This window comes from Ylistrum balloti, unplaced genomic scaffold, assembly GCF_031769215.1.
Source record: "Ylistrum balloti isolate Yb309-2 unplaced genomic scaffold, AGI_CSIRO_Ybal_v1 Utg371528, whole genome shotgun sequence".
In the NCBI taxonomy this organism is placed as follows: Eukaryota; Metazoa; Mollusca; class Bivalvia; order Pectinida; family Pectinidae; genus Ylistrum; species Ylistrum balloti.
Window position 1 is genome coordinate 278,327 of NW_026782788.1, and position 15,806 is coordinate 294,132.

The 15,806-nt window shown below is 38.9% G+C and overlaps 1 protein-coding gene across 1 annotated transcript in view; it reads left to right on the forward strand.

Annotated features, from left to right (window-relative positions):
* The window catches only part of LOC132562838 (protein bicaudal C homolog 1-B-like), an 89,094-nt gene extending 78,627 nt beyond the window's left edge, over positions 1-10,467 (forward strand). Inside the window, exons 13-21 of the mRNA XM_060227612.1 lie at positions 842-991; positions 3,092-3,178; positions 3,756-3,942; positions 4,827-4,978; positions 7,747-7,907; positions 8,114-8,234; positions 8,648-8,793; positions 8,904-9,003; positions 9,177-10,467. Coding sequence (XP_060083595.1) covers positions 842-991; positions 3,092-3,178; positions 3,756-3,942; positions 4,827-4,978; positions 7,747-7,907; positions 8,114-8,234; positions 8,648-8,793; positions 8,904-9,003; positions 9,177-9,856 — 1,784 coding nt within the window. The 3' untranslated portion in view covers positions 9,857-10,467. The remainder of the gene's footprint in view (positions 1-841; positions 992-3,091; positions 3,179-3,755; positions 3,943-4,826; positions 4,979-7,746; positions 7,908-8,113; positions 8,235-8,647; positions 8,794-8,903; positions 9,004-9,176) is intronic.
* Positions 10,468-15,806: the final 5,339 nt, after the last annotated feature.

Genomic DNA, 15,806 nt, shown 5'->3' on the forward strand with positions numbered 1-15,806 from the left:
TTCTCTTCTCAATCTCTGCCTGTAATCCTGCTCATTCTCTTCTCAATCTCTGTCTGTAATCCTGCTCATTCTCTTCTCAATCTCTGTAATCCTGCTCATTCTCTTCTTAATCTCTGTAATCCTGCTCATTCTCTTCTCAATCTCTGCCTGTAATCCTGCTCATTCTCTTCTCAATCTGTAATCCTGCTCATTCTCTTCTCAATCTCTGTCTGTAATCCTGCTCAATCTCTTCTCAATCTCTGTCAGTAATCCTGCTCATTCTCTTCTCAATCTCTGTCTGTAATCCTGCTCATTCTCTTCTCAATCTCTGTAATCCTGCTCATTCTCTTCTCAATCTCTGTCTGTAATCCTGCTCATTCTCTTCTCAATCTCTGTAATCCTGCTCATTCTCTTCTCAATCTCTGTAATCCTGCTCATTCTCTTCTCAATCTCTGTCTGTAATCCTGCTCATTCTCTTCTCAATCTCTGCCTGTAATCCTGCTCATTCTCTTCTCAATCTCTGTCTGTAATCCTGCTCATTCTCTTCTCAATCTCTGTCTGTAATCCTGCTCAATCTCTGTCTGTAATCCTGCTCATTCACTTCTCAATCTCCGTATCTCCTATTTCTTTTGTACCCAGTCTCTGTATCTCCTATTTCTTTTGTACCCAGTCTCTGTATCTCCTATTTCTTCTGTACCCAGTCTCTGTATCTCCTATTTCCTCTGTACCCAGTCTCTGTATCTCCTATTTCCTCTGTATCCAGTCTCTGTCCATAATGTTTGCTCCTTCTGTACTTGATCTCTGTTTGCATCTCCTTCTGTGTCAATCTTATTCTGAAATCTACATTTTATATACTACACAGGGATCTATGGTCCAATGGTAGTCCTGAATTCGTCCACAACATGTTCCGTCCAGAACCAGCTTGATCTCATTACCCAGTGTGGTGAGCTTCATAACAAGGACCTTTCACAGAATGGATCCTTCATCAATGTGCCTACATCCACTGACCAGGGTAAGTATACTGACCACTTCAACTGACCAGGGTCAGATACTGACCACTTCAACTGACTAGGGTCAGATACTGACCACGGTAAGTCTACTGACCACTTCAACTGACAAGGGTCAGTCTTCAGACTAGTGACCACTACTGCTGACCTGGGTAAGTGTACAGACTAGTGACCACTACTGACTTGGGTAAGTGTACAGACTAGTGACCCCTACTACTGACCTGGGTAAGTGTACAGACTAGTGGCCACTATGGATGACCTAGGTAAGTGTACAGACTAGTGACCACTACTACTGACCTGGGTATGTGTACGGACTAGTGACCACTACTACTGACCTGGGTAAGTGTACAGACTAGTGACCACTACTACTGACCTGGGTAAGTGTACAGACTAGTGACCCCTACTACTGACCTGGGTAAGTGTACAGACTAGTGACCACTACTATTGACCTGGGTAAGTGTACAGACTAGTGACCACTACTGACCTGTGTAAGTGTAAAGACTAGTGACCACTACTACTGACCTGGGTATGTGTACGGACTAGTGACCGCTACTACTGACCTGGGTAAGTGTACAGACTAGTGACCCCTACGATTGACCTGACTAAGTGTACAAACTAGTGACCCATACTACTGACCTGGGTATGTGTACGGACTAGAGACCACTACTACTGTCCTGGGTAAGTGTACAGACTAGTGACCCCTACTACTGACCTGGGTAAGTGTACTGACTAGTGACCCATACTACTGACCTGGGTAAGTGTACAGACTAGTGACCACTACTACTGACCTGGGTAAGTGTACAAACTAGTGACCCATACTACTGACCTGGGTATGTGTACAAACTAGTGACCACTACTGACCTGTGTAAGTGTACAGACTAGTGACCACTATGACTGACCTGGTTAAGTGTACAGACTAGTGACCACTACTACTGACCTGGGTAAGTGTACCGACTAGTGACCCATACTACTGACCTGGGTAAGTGTACAGACTAGTGACCACTACTACTGACCTGGGTAAGTGTACAAACTAGTGATCCATACTACTGACCTGGGTATGTGTACGGACTAGTGACCACTACTGCTGACCTGGGTAAGTGTACAGACTGGTGACCACTACTACTGACCTGGTAAGTGTACAGACTAGTGACCACTACTGACCTGGGTAAGTGTACAGACTAGTGACCACTACTACTGACCTTGGTAAGTGTACAGACTAGTGACCCCTACAACTGACCTGGGTAAGTGTACAGACTAGTGACCACTACTGCTGACCTGGGTAAGTGTACAGACTGGTGACCACTACTACTGACCTGGTAAGTGTACAAACTAGTGATCCATACTACTGACCTGGGTATGTGTACGGACTAGTGACCACTACTACTGACCTTGGTAAGTGTACAGACTAGTGACCCCTACAACTGACCTGGGTAAGTGTACAGACTAGTGACCACTACTACTGACCTGGGTAAGTGTACAGACTAGTGACCACTACTGACCTGGGTAAGTGTACAGACTAGTGACCCCTACGACTGACCTGGGTAAGTGTACAGACTAGTGACCACTACTACTGACCTGGGTAAGTGTACAGACTAGTGACCACTACTACTGACCTGGGTATGTGTACAGACTAGTGACCCCTACGACTGACCTGGGTAAGTGTACAGACTAGTGACCACTACTACTGACCTGGGTAAGTGTACAGACTAGTGACCACTACTGACCTGGGTAAGTGTACAGACTAGTGACCACTACTACTGACCTGGGTAAGTGTACAGACTAGTGACCACTACTGCTGACCTGGGTAAGTGTACAGACTAGTGACCACTACTACTGACCTGGGTAAGTGTACAGACTAGTGACCACTACTACTGACCTGGGTAAGTGTACAGACTAGTACTGCACCTTATGATATTCCGTAAACACCCAGCAGTATTTTGCTGAGTAGTAGATAAACAAACTGACCACTAGCTCTAACCCACAACTGTGAAAACTTGTTTTTGTTTGACACCAGTCACCATAAAGATTAACCACTTGTTTTGTGGTGTGTAACTCCAATTTATTGGTAAGGAACTGTGTTATATATTTTTTTATGTCTGTTACAGTGACAAGCACCACAGCCAGTAATAACAACAGTCCAAGCCGAAGTCCTTGTGAGAGTCCAATCAGTATGGGACAAAGTGCCTCTCCAGGTCAGTATGGCAGCTTTCTCAAAACGATGTCAAATTTGTGTTACTTTCTAGAAGAGTTTATCATCTCTTGTAATATAGATTGGATATGTTTAATTTATTTTCATGATTGCTGCTCATTTTCCATCCATTTACTGTGAAACCTGTCAGCTTCCATGTGAAACTTGATGTGATTAGTATCTACCATCAAATACCATTACTAGTTATACTGTATATTACTGGGAAGCTTCTGTCTTTCTGTCCCTTACTGTGTATCACCATTGCTTGTAAAGAAGATATGAACCTTTCAACAGATTAAAAATCTGCTCCAGGTTAGACAGCATGTTGGTTACTGGTCATTCAGTTAAAGGGTAGAAGGTCATTTTTTTATCACTTTCAAAACTTCAAAGGAGTTTTCTAGACATTGCCTGATGAAGTGTTAGAGACCACTTGTTATCACACCCACTTTGTTATAAGTCATCAATAAATAGATGTGTATGATAATGTGTCAGGGAGTTCTAGTCTCCTTGATTAACCTGCTCCATTGACAATAAAAGTGATGTACTCTACTTTACAGTGATTTCTCATGAAATTGTTACAGTTGATCTAGCCAGCCTACAGAAAGCCAATGCCTTCGGTAATTTGATCACCCGTGAAACATCACCATCAGGGAGCTGTCACACCCTCGACCTGCTAGGACTTAGTAAGACTGTGGGCGGCCACTCCTCACTCTTTAGGGACAATGGGATGGGACGACCCACACTGGACAACAACTTGTCACCCCTACAGTGAGTATTTACCTGATCCTTTTATAGGTATCCTGACATTGATCTCTGAATGTGACTGTATCCTGACGTTTTTCTCTGAATGTGACTGTGTATCCTGACTTTTATCTCTGAATGTGACTGTGTATCCTGACTTTTATTTCTGAATGTGACTGTGTATCCTGACTTTTATTTCTGAATGTGACTGTGTATCCTGACTTTTATCTCTGAATGTGACTGTGTATCCTGACTTTTGTCTCTGAATGTGACTGTGTATCCTGCTTTTGTCTCTGAATGTGACTGTGTATCCTGATTTTGTCTCTGAATGTAACTGTATATTCTGACTTTTATCTCTGAATGTGACTGTGTATCCTGATTTTGTCTCTGAATGTGACTTTGTATCCAGATTTTGTCTCTGAATGTGACTGTGTATCCTGATTTTGTCTCTGAATGTGACTGTGTATCCTGATTTTGTCTCTGAATGTGACTGTGTATCCTGATTTTGTCTCTGAATGTGACTTTGTATCCAGATTTTGTCTCTGAATGTGACTGTGTATCCTGATTTTGTCTCTGAATGTGACTGTGTATCCTGATTTTGTCTCTGAATGTGACTGTGTATCCTGATTTTGTCTCTGAATGTGACTGTGTATCCCGATTTTGTCTCTGAATGTGACTGTGTATCCCGATTTTGTCTCTGAATGTGACTGTGTATCCTGATTTTGTCTCTGAATGTGACTTCGTTTCATTACTCTTTCTTTGTGCAGTGTAAGTATGTATCATAAAGTGCTTCAAAAACCCCTTCCTAATATGAATTTCTTAATATAAAATACTTGTTCTTGCTTCATAGCCCCACAAACGTTAAGCTCTGAATGTCTCTAACCTAACATATCTTTTATCATGGTTTACAGGAATGGGGAGCGATCGTCCGAGTCAGGGGCAGAGTCTGATGGGTCAGATAAGCTAGCTCCTGGCATAGAGCGAAAGAACTCCAACGCAAACCTGTTCCCAACATGGAATATGAACACGGACTATGAACAGAGGAAACTGATGGCTAACAAAGGTGATATATATTGGTGATTCTAGTGTAATGGTTACCTTGTAGTCCATCTACACTGACCTGTATCCTCAGAGATTAGAGATCAGCTGGCCAGTTTTATAGGAAACCAGCTACAGATATATACATACACATGTGTATCACATGCTATATTATAGATAAATCACCACTGTACATACAGACCTGCCACCTACTACTATGTAATAGATAAATCACCACTCTGCATACAGACCTGCCTCCTACTACTATGTAATAGATAAATCACCACTGTACATACAGACCTGCCACCTACTACTATGTTATAGATAAATCACCACTGTACATACAGACCTGCCACCTACTACTATGTTATAGATAAATCACCACTCTGCATACAGACCTGCCTCCTACTACTATGTTGTAGATAAATCACCACTCTACATACAGACCTGCCTCCTACTACTATGTTATAGATAAATCACCACTCTGCATACAGACCTGCCTCCTACTACTATGTTGTAGATAAATCACCACTGTACATACAGACCTGCCACCTACTACTATGTTATAGATAAATCACCACTGTACATACAGACCTGCCACCTACTACTATGTTATAGATAAATCACCACTCTACATACAGACCTGCCTCCTACTACTATGTTGTAGATAAATCACCACTCTGCATACAGACCTGCCACCTACTACTATGTTATAGATAAATCACCACTGTACATACAGACCTGCCTCCTACTACCATGTTATAGATAAATCACCACTGTACATACAGACCTGCCACCTACTACTATGTTATAGATAAATCACCACTGTACATACAGACCTGCCTCCTACTACCATGTTATAGATAAATCACCACTGTACATACAGACCTGCCACCTACTACTATGTTATAGATAAATCACCACTCTACATACAGACCTGCCTCCTACTACTATGTTGTAGATAAATCACCACTCTGCATACAGACCTGCCACCTACTACTATGTTATAGATAAATCACCACTGTACATACAGACCTGCCTCCTACTACCATGTTATAGATAAATCACCACTGTACATACAGACCTGCCACCTACTACTATGTTATAGATAAATCACCACTGTACATACAGACCTGCCTCCTACTACCATGTTATAGATAAATCACCACTGTACATACAGACCTGCCACCTACTACTATGTTATAGATAAATCACCACTGTACATACAGACCTGCCACCTACTACTATGTTATAGATAAATCACCACTGTACATACAGACCTGCCTCCTACTACCATGTTATAGTAATTACTCTGATTTTCATGCTGTTCTTAACTTTACTTTACATTTTTTGTCTGTCAATTATCTTTTGTCAAAAAACTGTTTTTGAAGTAAATATGAATAATAAGAATTATCAGTAATTACTTTTTGCTTTTTCAGATGTTCCTAAACTACTATTTTTGAATTTCAAAATTACTACATTTTATTCTGAAATGTTGGCAAGTCTTTGTATAAAACATCTGAAATATCACTACACAGGGGTAACCTAGTTACAGTTTAATTCTGTCAATAGTTTTTATATAGGTTCTTTTTTGTACATGATATAAAGATTTACAAAAGTTTACAAAAGTTTACCAGTTATTGTTTGGTAAGTTCTGATTGAATGTTGGTAAGAGTGTACAGAGACTGTGTAAGCTTGATCAATAATCCTTCTTTATTGAACTACAGTTTAAAGGGAGGCAATACAGTTACTTACTAATGGTGAGACATATGGGCAACAAAGGGAGGTATTACAGTTACTTACTAATGGTGGGTCATATGGGCAACAAAGGGAGGTAATACAGTTACTTACTAATGGTGGGACATATGGGCAACAAAGGGAGGTATTACAGTTACTTACTAATGGTGGGTTATATAGGCAACAAAGGGAGGTAATACAGTTACTCACTGATGGTATGTTATTTTGTGTTCCAATGACTATTTATATATTTACTAAATCAGATTCTTGAGTACTAGCAAAGGGAATTTTAACTATCTTTGATCTGGAGCAAAGGGAATTTTAACTATCTTTGATCTGGAGCAAAGGGAATTTTAACTATCTTTGATCTGGAGCAAAGGGATTTTTAACTTTCTTTGATCTGGAGCAAAGGGAATTTTAACTATCTTTGATCTGGAGCAAAGGGATTTTTTACTTTCTTTGATCTGGAGCAAAGGGATTTTTAACTTTCTTTGATCTGGAGCAAAGGGATTTTTAACTTTCTTTGATCTGGAGCAAAGGGAATTTTAACTATCTTTGATCTGGAGCAAAGGGATTTTTAACTTTCTTTGATCTGGAGCAAAGGGGTTTTTAACTATCTTTGATCTGGAGCAAAGGGATTTTTTACTTTCTTTGATCTGGAGCAAAGGGAATTTTAACTATCTTTGATCTGGAGCAAAGGGATTTTTAACTTTCTTTGATCTGGAGCAAAGGGAATTTTAACTATCTTTGATCTGGAGCAAAGGGATTTTTTACTTTCTTTGATCTGGAGCAAAGGGAATTTTAACTTTCTTTGATCTGGAGCAAAGGGGTTTTTAACTATCTTTGATCTGGAGCACCTTTGAGTCATGATGAGGAACCATAGGATATATTTTAATGATACATGTTGCAAATCATCGTAAAATGTTCATTGTAATCTTTTGATCCTCGACATTTTTCCACTTCCAAGCTTACATGTTGTTTTACCCTACATATTAAGAGACTGTTTCAGCTTGTTATTGTATATTGTTCAATATAATATCTGCCTCTGTTATGTAGCGATGCAGAAAAAGCCAGAAGGAGAGTCTAGAATTCCCACTGACTATTGGGCAGGTATGGGTTTCTCCAAGTCCATGCCAGAGTCTGCTATCAGAGAAAAGTTTGGCAAGCGATTTGAAAATAACCAGTACACCGAGCCGACCATGGCCACCACATACGAGGTAATATATAATGTTTCAAAATGCAGAGAAATCGTAACCAGAATTCTGTTTATCTTCGACTGTTGTGAAAAATCTGATGATATCATGGAAGTTTCAATTATTATATGTTAATGTAAACTGATTCCCCCGTGAAAGTCTTCAAAATTAAACTGATGTTCTGATGAACTGTACTTGTTTTTAAGTAACAATGTGTAATATATATACAGTCTCCCAATGAGGGTTGTGAAGAGGAGGAGGTTGACAGAGATCCTTGGAGGGATTCAGTACAGCAGGCAAACAAACCTATCAATCCTGCCCCAGGGGAGTACCCAAGTCCCCGTAAAAAGTGTAAGTACAGCAGGCCAACAAACCTATCAATCCTGCCCCAGGGGAGTACCCAAGTCCCCGTAAAAAGTGTAAGTACAGCAGGCCAGCAAACCTATCAATCCTGCCCCAGGGGACTTCAGGGGAGTACTTGTAAATGTGCAAATCTAACAGGCTATATGACTATCAGTGCCACTCGAATCTCCACAAAAAATGGAAGTAAGGTCATAACTGCATTCTAATTTTGTTTTAACACCTTTTTGATAAAATAAGAAAAGAAAGAAAGAAAAAAGCCAGCTTTTTGCATCTGTTGAATACTTCAAAAATATCATGTCCTTTTTGACTTGTGAATATTGAATTTGTTCCTGAAAAATTTTCAGTAAAAAACATTTCTAAGGTGAAAAATGTTGGATTAATACCCCGTGTTATTCTTACAGATGAAGTATCACTAAGTAGCAGTAATTATGTGGACAGTGCCTGTCTACCATCAGTCAAGAATCTCTGGGCAGTCAAAACTGACATCGCAGAACTCTTCAGTAAACTTGGACTTGGGAAATACACGGACTTATTCCAACAGCAGGAGGTAAACTTTCTTGTGGCTTATTATTACAGATCTCTTCCTTCTGACAATCAGTTTAGAAATTTAATATATTGAAGACATCAGATATCATTCTGTTTATTCTGTTATCTCAGATTGATCTTGCGACGTTCCTGACCTTGACAGACCAAGACCTGAGGGAACTGGGTATTTCCACGTTTGGCGCTCGCAGAAAGATGCTTCTAGCCATTACAGGTAGGCATAATATGTTATGATAGGCTAAAAAATTATGTTTTTCCAAACTCAGAGACTTCGTGGTTGTGTCCATGTTATGTTTGGTCCTATGTAACCATGTGCCTTTACAATTATTATCAATACAAAATGAGACTTCTGTCACAATCACATGCATGTCATTTTTTATTTTCCAGACTTGAACAAAGGTCGTGCTGAACTGAATACGGACAAGGTTCCAAACCATACACCAGAGAAAGTCCCTCCTGGGTTTGCTCCTCGTCACAATGCCAACCTTCCTGGTAAACACATGGACACCAACCACCCCCTACTTGCGTCACGGTCAATCACTGGTCAGCGTAACAGTACATCTTACGCGGAAAATGAAGGACCCGTATTTCCACAGCGAGCCATCACAGGGAAGCAGTTCTCTGATAGTGATAGTCTGCACTCTGGTATAGCCTTACACAGTTCCAGCTCTAGTCTCCGAAACTCTGATGCAGGGCTCCATGGGATAGGACTGCACCGCACCAGTCCCCTAGGGGGCCTTCATCACAGTGGCACACTTCACAGTTCCACTTCCAGTCTACATGGATCTGGTCACCTGACCAGGAAGAGTGCACATTTCCTCGATGGAAGTGGCCCTCGACAGATCACCGGTGGCTTCTCTAGCAGTGGTGTGTTTTCCTCCGAGGGATTTGGCCAGGGTCTCACTGGTCGTCAGATCACACGTGGGCTGAGTGCTAGCTTTCAGGAAGGCCTATCCCACCAACAGCTGGCCACAACGACCAGTAGTCCCTTCATAGACACTACATCTACACGCCCTGTCCAGCGAAACTCACGCTCAGACCTTGCAAATCTGAGTGCACGCTGGTGATCACAAAGACAAAATCTGTACAGTTACTGACTTTTAGTTATTACTCAAAAAGGGAAGACTATCTTCAAATGTTACTTTAAAATAAGATGTATTTAAAATATGTCAGTGGTTAGTACTCCTGTGGATGTTACCCAAATTATGTCAGTTACTCAGGGTAAGGTTAATGATGTATCGTACTGGGATGATTGAAAGTCTAGAGATCATGTATCAGTGTTTACTCCATCAAGGCATCCTACAAGGGAGCAATACCAGTATACATGTACTTTATAGGCATTTAAACTAACGAGGTTTGAAAGTTTTACATTAAATAGGAAATTCTGTTAGTACTGAAACATTGTCATTGACACATGAAATGGATAAGGGCCCTTCGGCTTAGCATCCTGGCCCCAGTTGTTCAAAGCTTGTTAAGAGTTAACCATTGGTTAGGGAAAAATTTATTTATCACTAAAAAAGAGGACTTTTAAAGACATTGAAAATATCAATCAGACCTGTTTCAAAGAAATCTACAACTGTGAGATGATCAGAAATCTACAACTGTGAGATGATGAGAAATCTACAACTGTGAGATGATCAGAAATCTACAACTGTGAGATGATCAGAAATCTACAACTGTGAGATGATGAGAAATCTACAACTGTGAGATGATGAGAAATCTACAACTGTGAGATGATCAGAAATCTACAACTGTGAGATGATCAGAAATCTACAACTGTGAGATGATCAGAAATCTACAACTGTGAGATGATGAGAAATCTACAACTGTGAGATGATCAGAAATCTACAACTGTGAGATGATGAGAAATCTACAACTGTGAGATGATCAGAAATCTACAACTGTGAGATGATCAGAAATCTACGACTGTGAGATGATGAGAAATCTACAACTGTGAGATGATGAGAAATCTACAACTGTGAGATGATCAGAAATCTACAACTGTGAGATGATCAGAAATCTACAACTGTGAGATGATCAGAAATCTACAACTGTGAGATGATGAGAAATCTACAACTGTGAGATGATCAGAAATCTACAACTGTGAGATGATGAGAAATCTACAACTGTGAGATGATCAGAAATCTACAACTGTGAGATGATCAGAAATCTACAACTGTGAGATGATCAAGAATGTTCTCAATTTTGTTTAATTTCTATTTGAAAAATTTCACTAACCACTGGTTAACCAAGCTTGAGCAACTACGACTAGGTGTTTGTTGTCATTAACATCAATGTAGTCAAACCTCCAGATTTAAATACACCAAAACAGTACTGTACTCAATCTATGGTTATTAGTGATTTAGTTGTAAATTTGAATTAATGATGATACACAATCTGATAAAATGAACAAGTTTAAATTATCAGAAAAAGTAATAAAGTTTCCAGTGTCGTAAGGAAAAACTCTTCAGCCTAAAAATAAAGACCTTAAGGTGTTAGGATGTTCAAGACTTTCAATGATCTAGAGTACCATGTAAATACCGTCCTGTTAGTACAGCGAGTTGTTTCAACACTGATGGCCATAGTGTGTGATTGTTTGTCAATGGTCTGGTGTAGATTTGGAGAGTCTCTCTACACTGGTGACCAGACGTGCGAGTTTGTCATTGGTCTGGTGTAGATTTGGAGAGTCTCTCTACACTGGTGACCAGACGTGTGAGTTTGTCAATGGTCTGGTGTAGATTTGGAGAGTCTCTCTACACTAGTGACCAGACGTGTGAGTTTGTCAATGGTCTGGTGTAGATTTGGAGAGTCTCTCTACACTGGTGACCAGACGTGTGAGTTTGTCAATGGTCTGGTGTAGATTTGGAGAGTCTCTCTACACTGGTGACCAGACGTGCGAGTTTGTCATTGGTCTGGTGTAGATTTGGAGAGTCTCTCTACACTGGTGACCAGACGTGTGAGTTTGTCAATGGTCTGGTGTAGATTTGGAGAGTCTCTCTACACTAGTGACCATACGTGTGAGTTTGTCAATGGTCTGGTGTAGATTTGGAGAGTCTCTCTACACTGGTGACCAGACGTGTGAGTTTGTCAATGGTCTGGTGTAGATTTGGAGAGTCTCTCTACACTAGTGACCAGACGTGTGAGTTTGTCAATGGTCTGGTGTAGCTTTAGAGAGGGTGTAGATTGGGAGAGGCTCTACACGGGTGGCCAGAGTGTAAGATAGTAAATGATGACTACTCCCAGAAGTAAATACATTTATTAGGTAACATAACAGGTAAAATAATAATGGAAGTTTCAACATTTGCTGGTTGTAAAAAGCAATGTAATTAGTTTAAACCTGACCTAAAAGGCTGGGTGAATTTTTCCTGCCTTAGTGCTGTGATTAATGTGTAATTTTCCCAGCAAAGATAAAGTCCTTTTGTCACAAGTAAGAACCAGCAAAAGACAGCTTGTATGGTCAGACCTGGCCAACACAATAATCCAGGTGGAAATTCTTCGGAATGAAAAGGAGATTTGAGAGAGGGAGCCAAAGATTTCTTCTAATTAGGAGTAAATTTAATTTGAAGTTAATAAATATTGATAATTGAAAGCAGGATATTAATTTTGATATATCCTGTTCATTATCAAAGTCTGAAGTATTAGATCTGACAGGCAGGATCACAGGACATTGTTTGTTTTGATTAATGAGATAGGTTGTGTGTGGAAGCCCGTTGTTGCTGGCAACACATTTTGTTATTGAGCTGATGTCTGTAGAATATATATATTGTTTGTTATCTTGACAAAAATCTTGGAGCTACCAGAGCAGTGGACCTTAAGTCTCTAGTCTTGTATGTTTCAGTGTGATGAACCCATTCTTTCATAATCCCTTTTGTTATTTGTAGTTATATCCATTGCAAATTTATAGTCAACTGTTTCAATATATTTTGAATACAATCATAGTTAAAATGTTCATACCATCACCATTTTATACGATACCCATTTTTTTATTCCTTCTCCAAAAAATAACCCCAAAAAAATATGAAAGAAACTGCTTTTTATGTACAAATTTTTATTTTCAATGTATGATTTTATTTTAATTTCTATGTTTTTATTTTGCAATATTGATTATTTTTGTACAAGTTTTAACTCATCAATCCGTCCGTGATATATTTGCCTTTGTTTGCCTCAATCATGGTTTGCTACTCTGTACTATGTCTTCTTTGCTTTGTTGATACTGGTTCAACTGTCATAACACATGAAAAAATTCTCTTTCTTTTGAAAATTAATACAATGCATATGGTAAAAGGTTAAAAATAAAACTGAAATATTGTTTGATATAATATTAATGATTTTGTAGTAAAGAAACACTAAATGATAAGAAACTATTGGAATGTTTAGATGAGTGTGACACCTATGAAAAGTGACAGGTGTATAATTATGAAGTATGATGCTGATGTGCCAATGTGTTATACAAAGTCATGAGTCTCTCTGACTCACTAGTTACAAAAGGAGGTACACAATCCTAATTTTTCTGTATCATTGTTTTACCAAATCCTGTTTGAGTTTGATATTTTTACCGATTGTTTTGCTGTACATATTTATATACCACTGACTGTATTGTGTAAACTGTGATGTTCTAAGGTCCACTGGTAGTATTCCATGCTTCACTGGGCAGAATAAAACTTCTGTTAGGTACAACACACAGGCCGGGATATGGACAGGCTCTCAGACTCATTGGGACAATGATAGACTGTCGAGACTTGTCAGGAAACTAACAGGCTCTCGGACTTGTTTAGTTGGCTTTTCTTTTATTCCAAAAGAATTATTCACAATAGTCAAGCAGAAGTGAGTGATCAGGTACTAGTCTGTTATAAACACGATATGTAGTTGGTTCACAATTTGTGTTGCATCAATCAGAGGGCGTTAAATCTTAAGCCCATGTCAGAAGTTAAAACACAAGGAAAATTTAATCCTTAGAAACTTTTGATGTAATCTGTGAAATTGATGGTAGATCAGAAATATTGTGAAATATTAAGTTTTAAAGCCGGAACTGTAAAGCAGTATTTGTGTCCTTCAGGCATGAGTGTTGTACCTACAGAAGAGAGGTTCCAGTGTATAAAGGTGTGGCTGACACAGATTGGCTCAGATCCACCGCGTCTCACACAGGCTGTCAAGGGGCTTCCTTCTTATTGGCTAATCTGTCACTTACCAAAATTTCCCTTTTAAGGCTGTCCAGCGATATCATCCAAGCAGGAGTTTCAAGTGGAGAATCTGATATTTCAATATCAAGCCATTACGCATAAAAACAATAGTTTGGGGAAATCAGCATGCATTGTCCAGTAAGACACCAGTCAGTATCAGATGGGGTCCTGCTTGTCCAGTTACAAAATTTGTGGATTTCTGATGGCTAATATGTGCTGTGATTAACTAGTGGTGATTGGTGCCTTTACTGGATAATCAATAATGATGGGGGTTATCACTGGATAACTGATGGTGATTGGTGCCTTTACTGGATAATCAATAATGATGGGGGTTATCACTGGATAACTGATGGTGATTGGTGCCTTTACTGGATAATCAATAGTGATAGGGGTTATCACGGGATAACTGATGGTGATTGGTGCCTTTACTGGATAATCAATAATGATGGGGGTTATCACTGGATAACTGATGGTGATTGGTGCCTTTACTGGATAATCAATATTGATAGGAGTTATCACGGGATAACTGATGGTGATTGGTGCCTTTACTGGATAATCAATAATGATGGGGGTTATCACTGGATAACTGATGGTGATTGGTGCCTTTACTGGATAATCAATAGTGATAGGGGTTATCACTGGATAACAAACAGCAAGTGTCATCACCAATTATTCACAAGGAATAAATATGTTGAATTTTCCCCAAACCAATTGTTTCTGTATTGAAAGCAAAAAGTTTTCAATACAGATTTTTTTTAGGACCATCCTATGTTACCCATTTTAAATACAGAAAGTTGAATTAACCAATTAGAATCAAGCCTGAAGCAGCCAATGAAATGTTATCACATAATAGTAGAATAATATGCAATGTTAAATATATGATGCTAATCAAAATCTACTCTATATACCCGCCCTTGTTTGTGTTGCCCTGTGGCTTTATATATTTGGTTAGCTTTCTCATACTGATCAACTTTTGTGTCATATATACATGTATACCATTTTTTCTCGCCAGATACACATTTTTTTGTCATTTAAAACTCGCTCAAAGTAATGATTTACCGAGTATATTTTTATTGAAAGTTTATTGCACTACTGAAGTTTGAATTTTATTAAAACCAGTTGTATGACTTATTGAAACACATAATAGAGTATTTATTAGTAAGTGGATGCGTTTCATGACATTTAATTACATACTTTGCATTACATCTAACTTTTTCAAACCAATAACCATTTGAAGTTTTGAAAATGAAATGGCACAAGTAGTAATGTGCTTTGTTGACACTAGACCAGAGAATAAGCTGAGAGTTTTACGTGGGACATTTACTTGTTAATGATTTGTAGTTTTAACAGTGAACAGGTTTCACTTTACTTGATTTCATCAATTCATTTCATAAAAAAATGTTGCTTTTTCAAACACCGTACATATTATTTAAGAACATGTTCCCAGAGAGGGATTGTTTTTAACACAAATAGAAATTTTGACTTTTGTAGCCAGTTTTGAGGTTGTTTTGAATGATCTATAGGAGATTGAAACATAATTGATGATTAAATTTTGACCTAAATGTCTCAGTAATATAGATCTGTCATTGATTTCACTCATTTCTTGCCCTAAGCAGTCTCTTTTGAGTGTATTTTCCTTTAAAAATAATTACATAAACAAACACATCGTGGTTTAATTGTTTGAGGGGGTAAAATGGTGATTTATTCTGAAACAGAGTTAAGGTTGATAAGCTACCACATTATAATTGTTTGAACCTGTAGTATTTTTGTGTTGTGTGTGCAGACATGCATATGACTATGCAATGGAAACCTATATGCCGTCCATGACTAGAGTGAG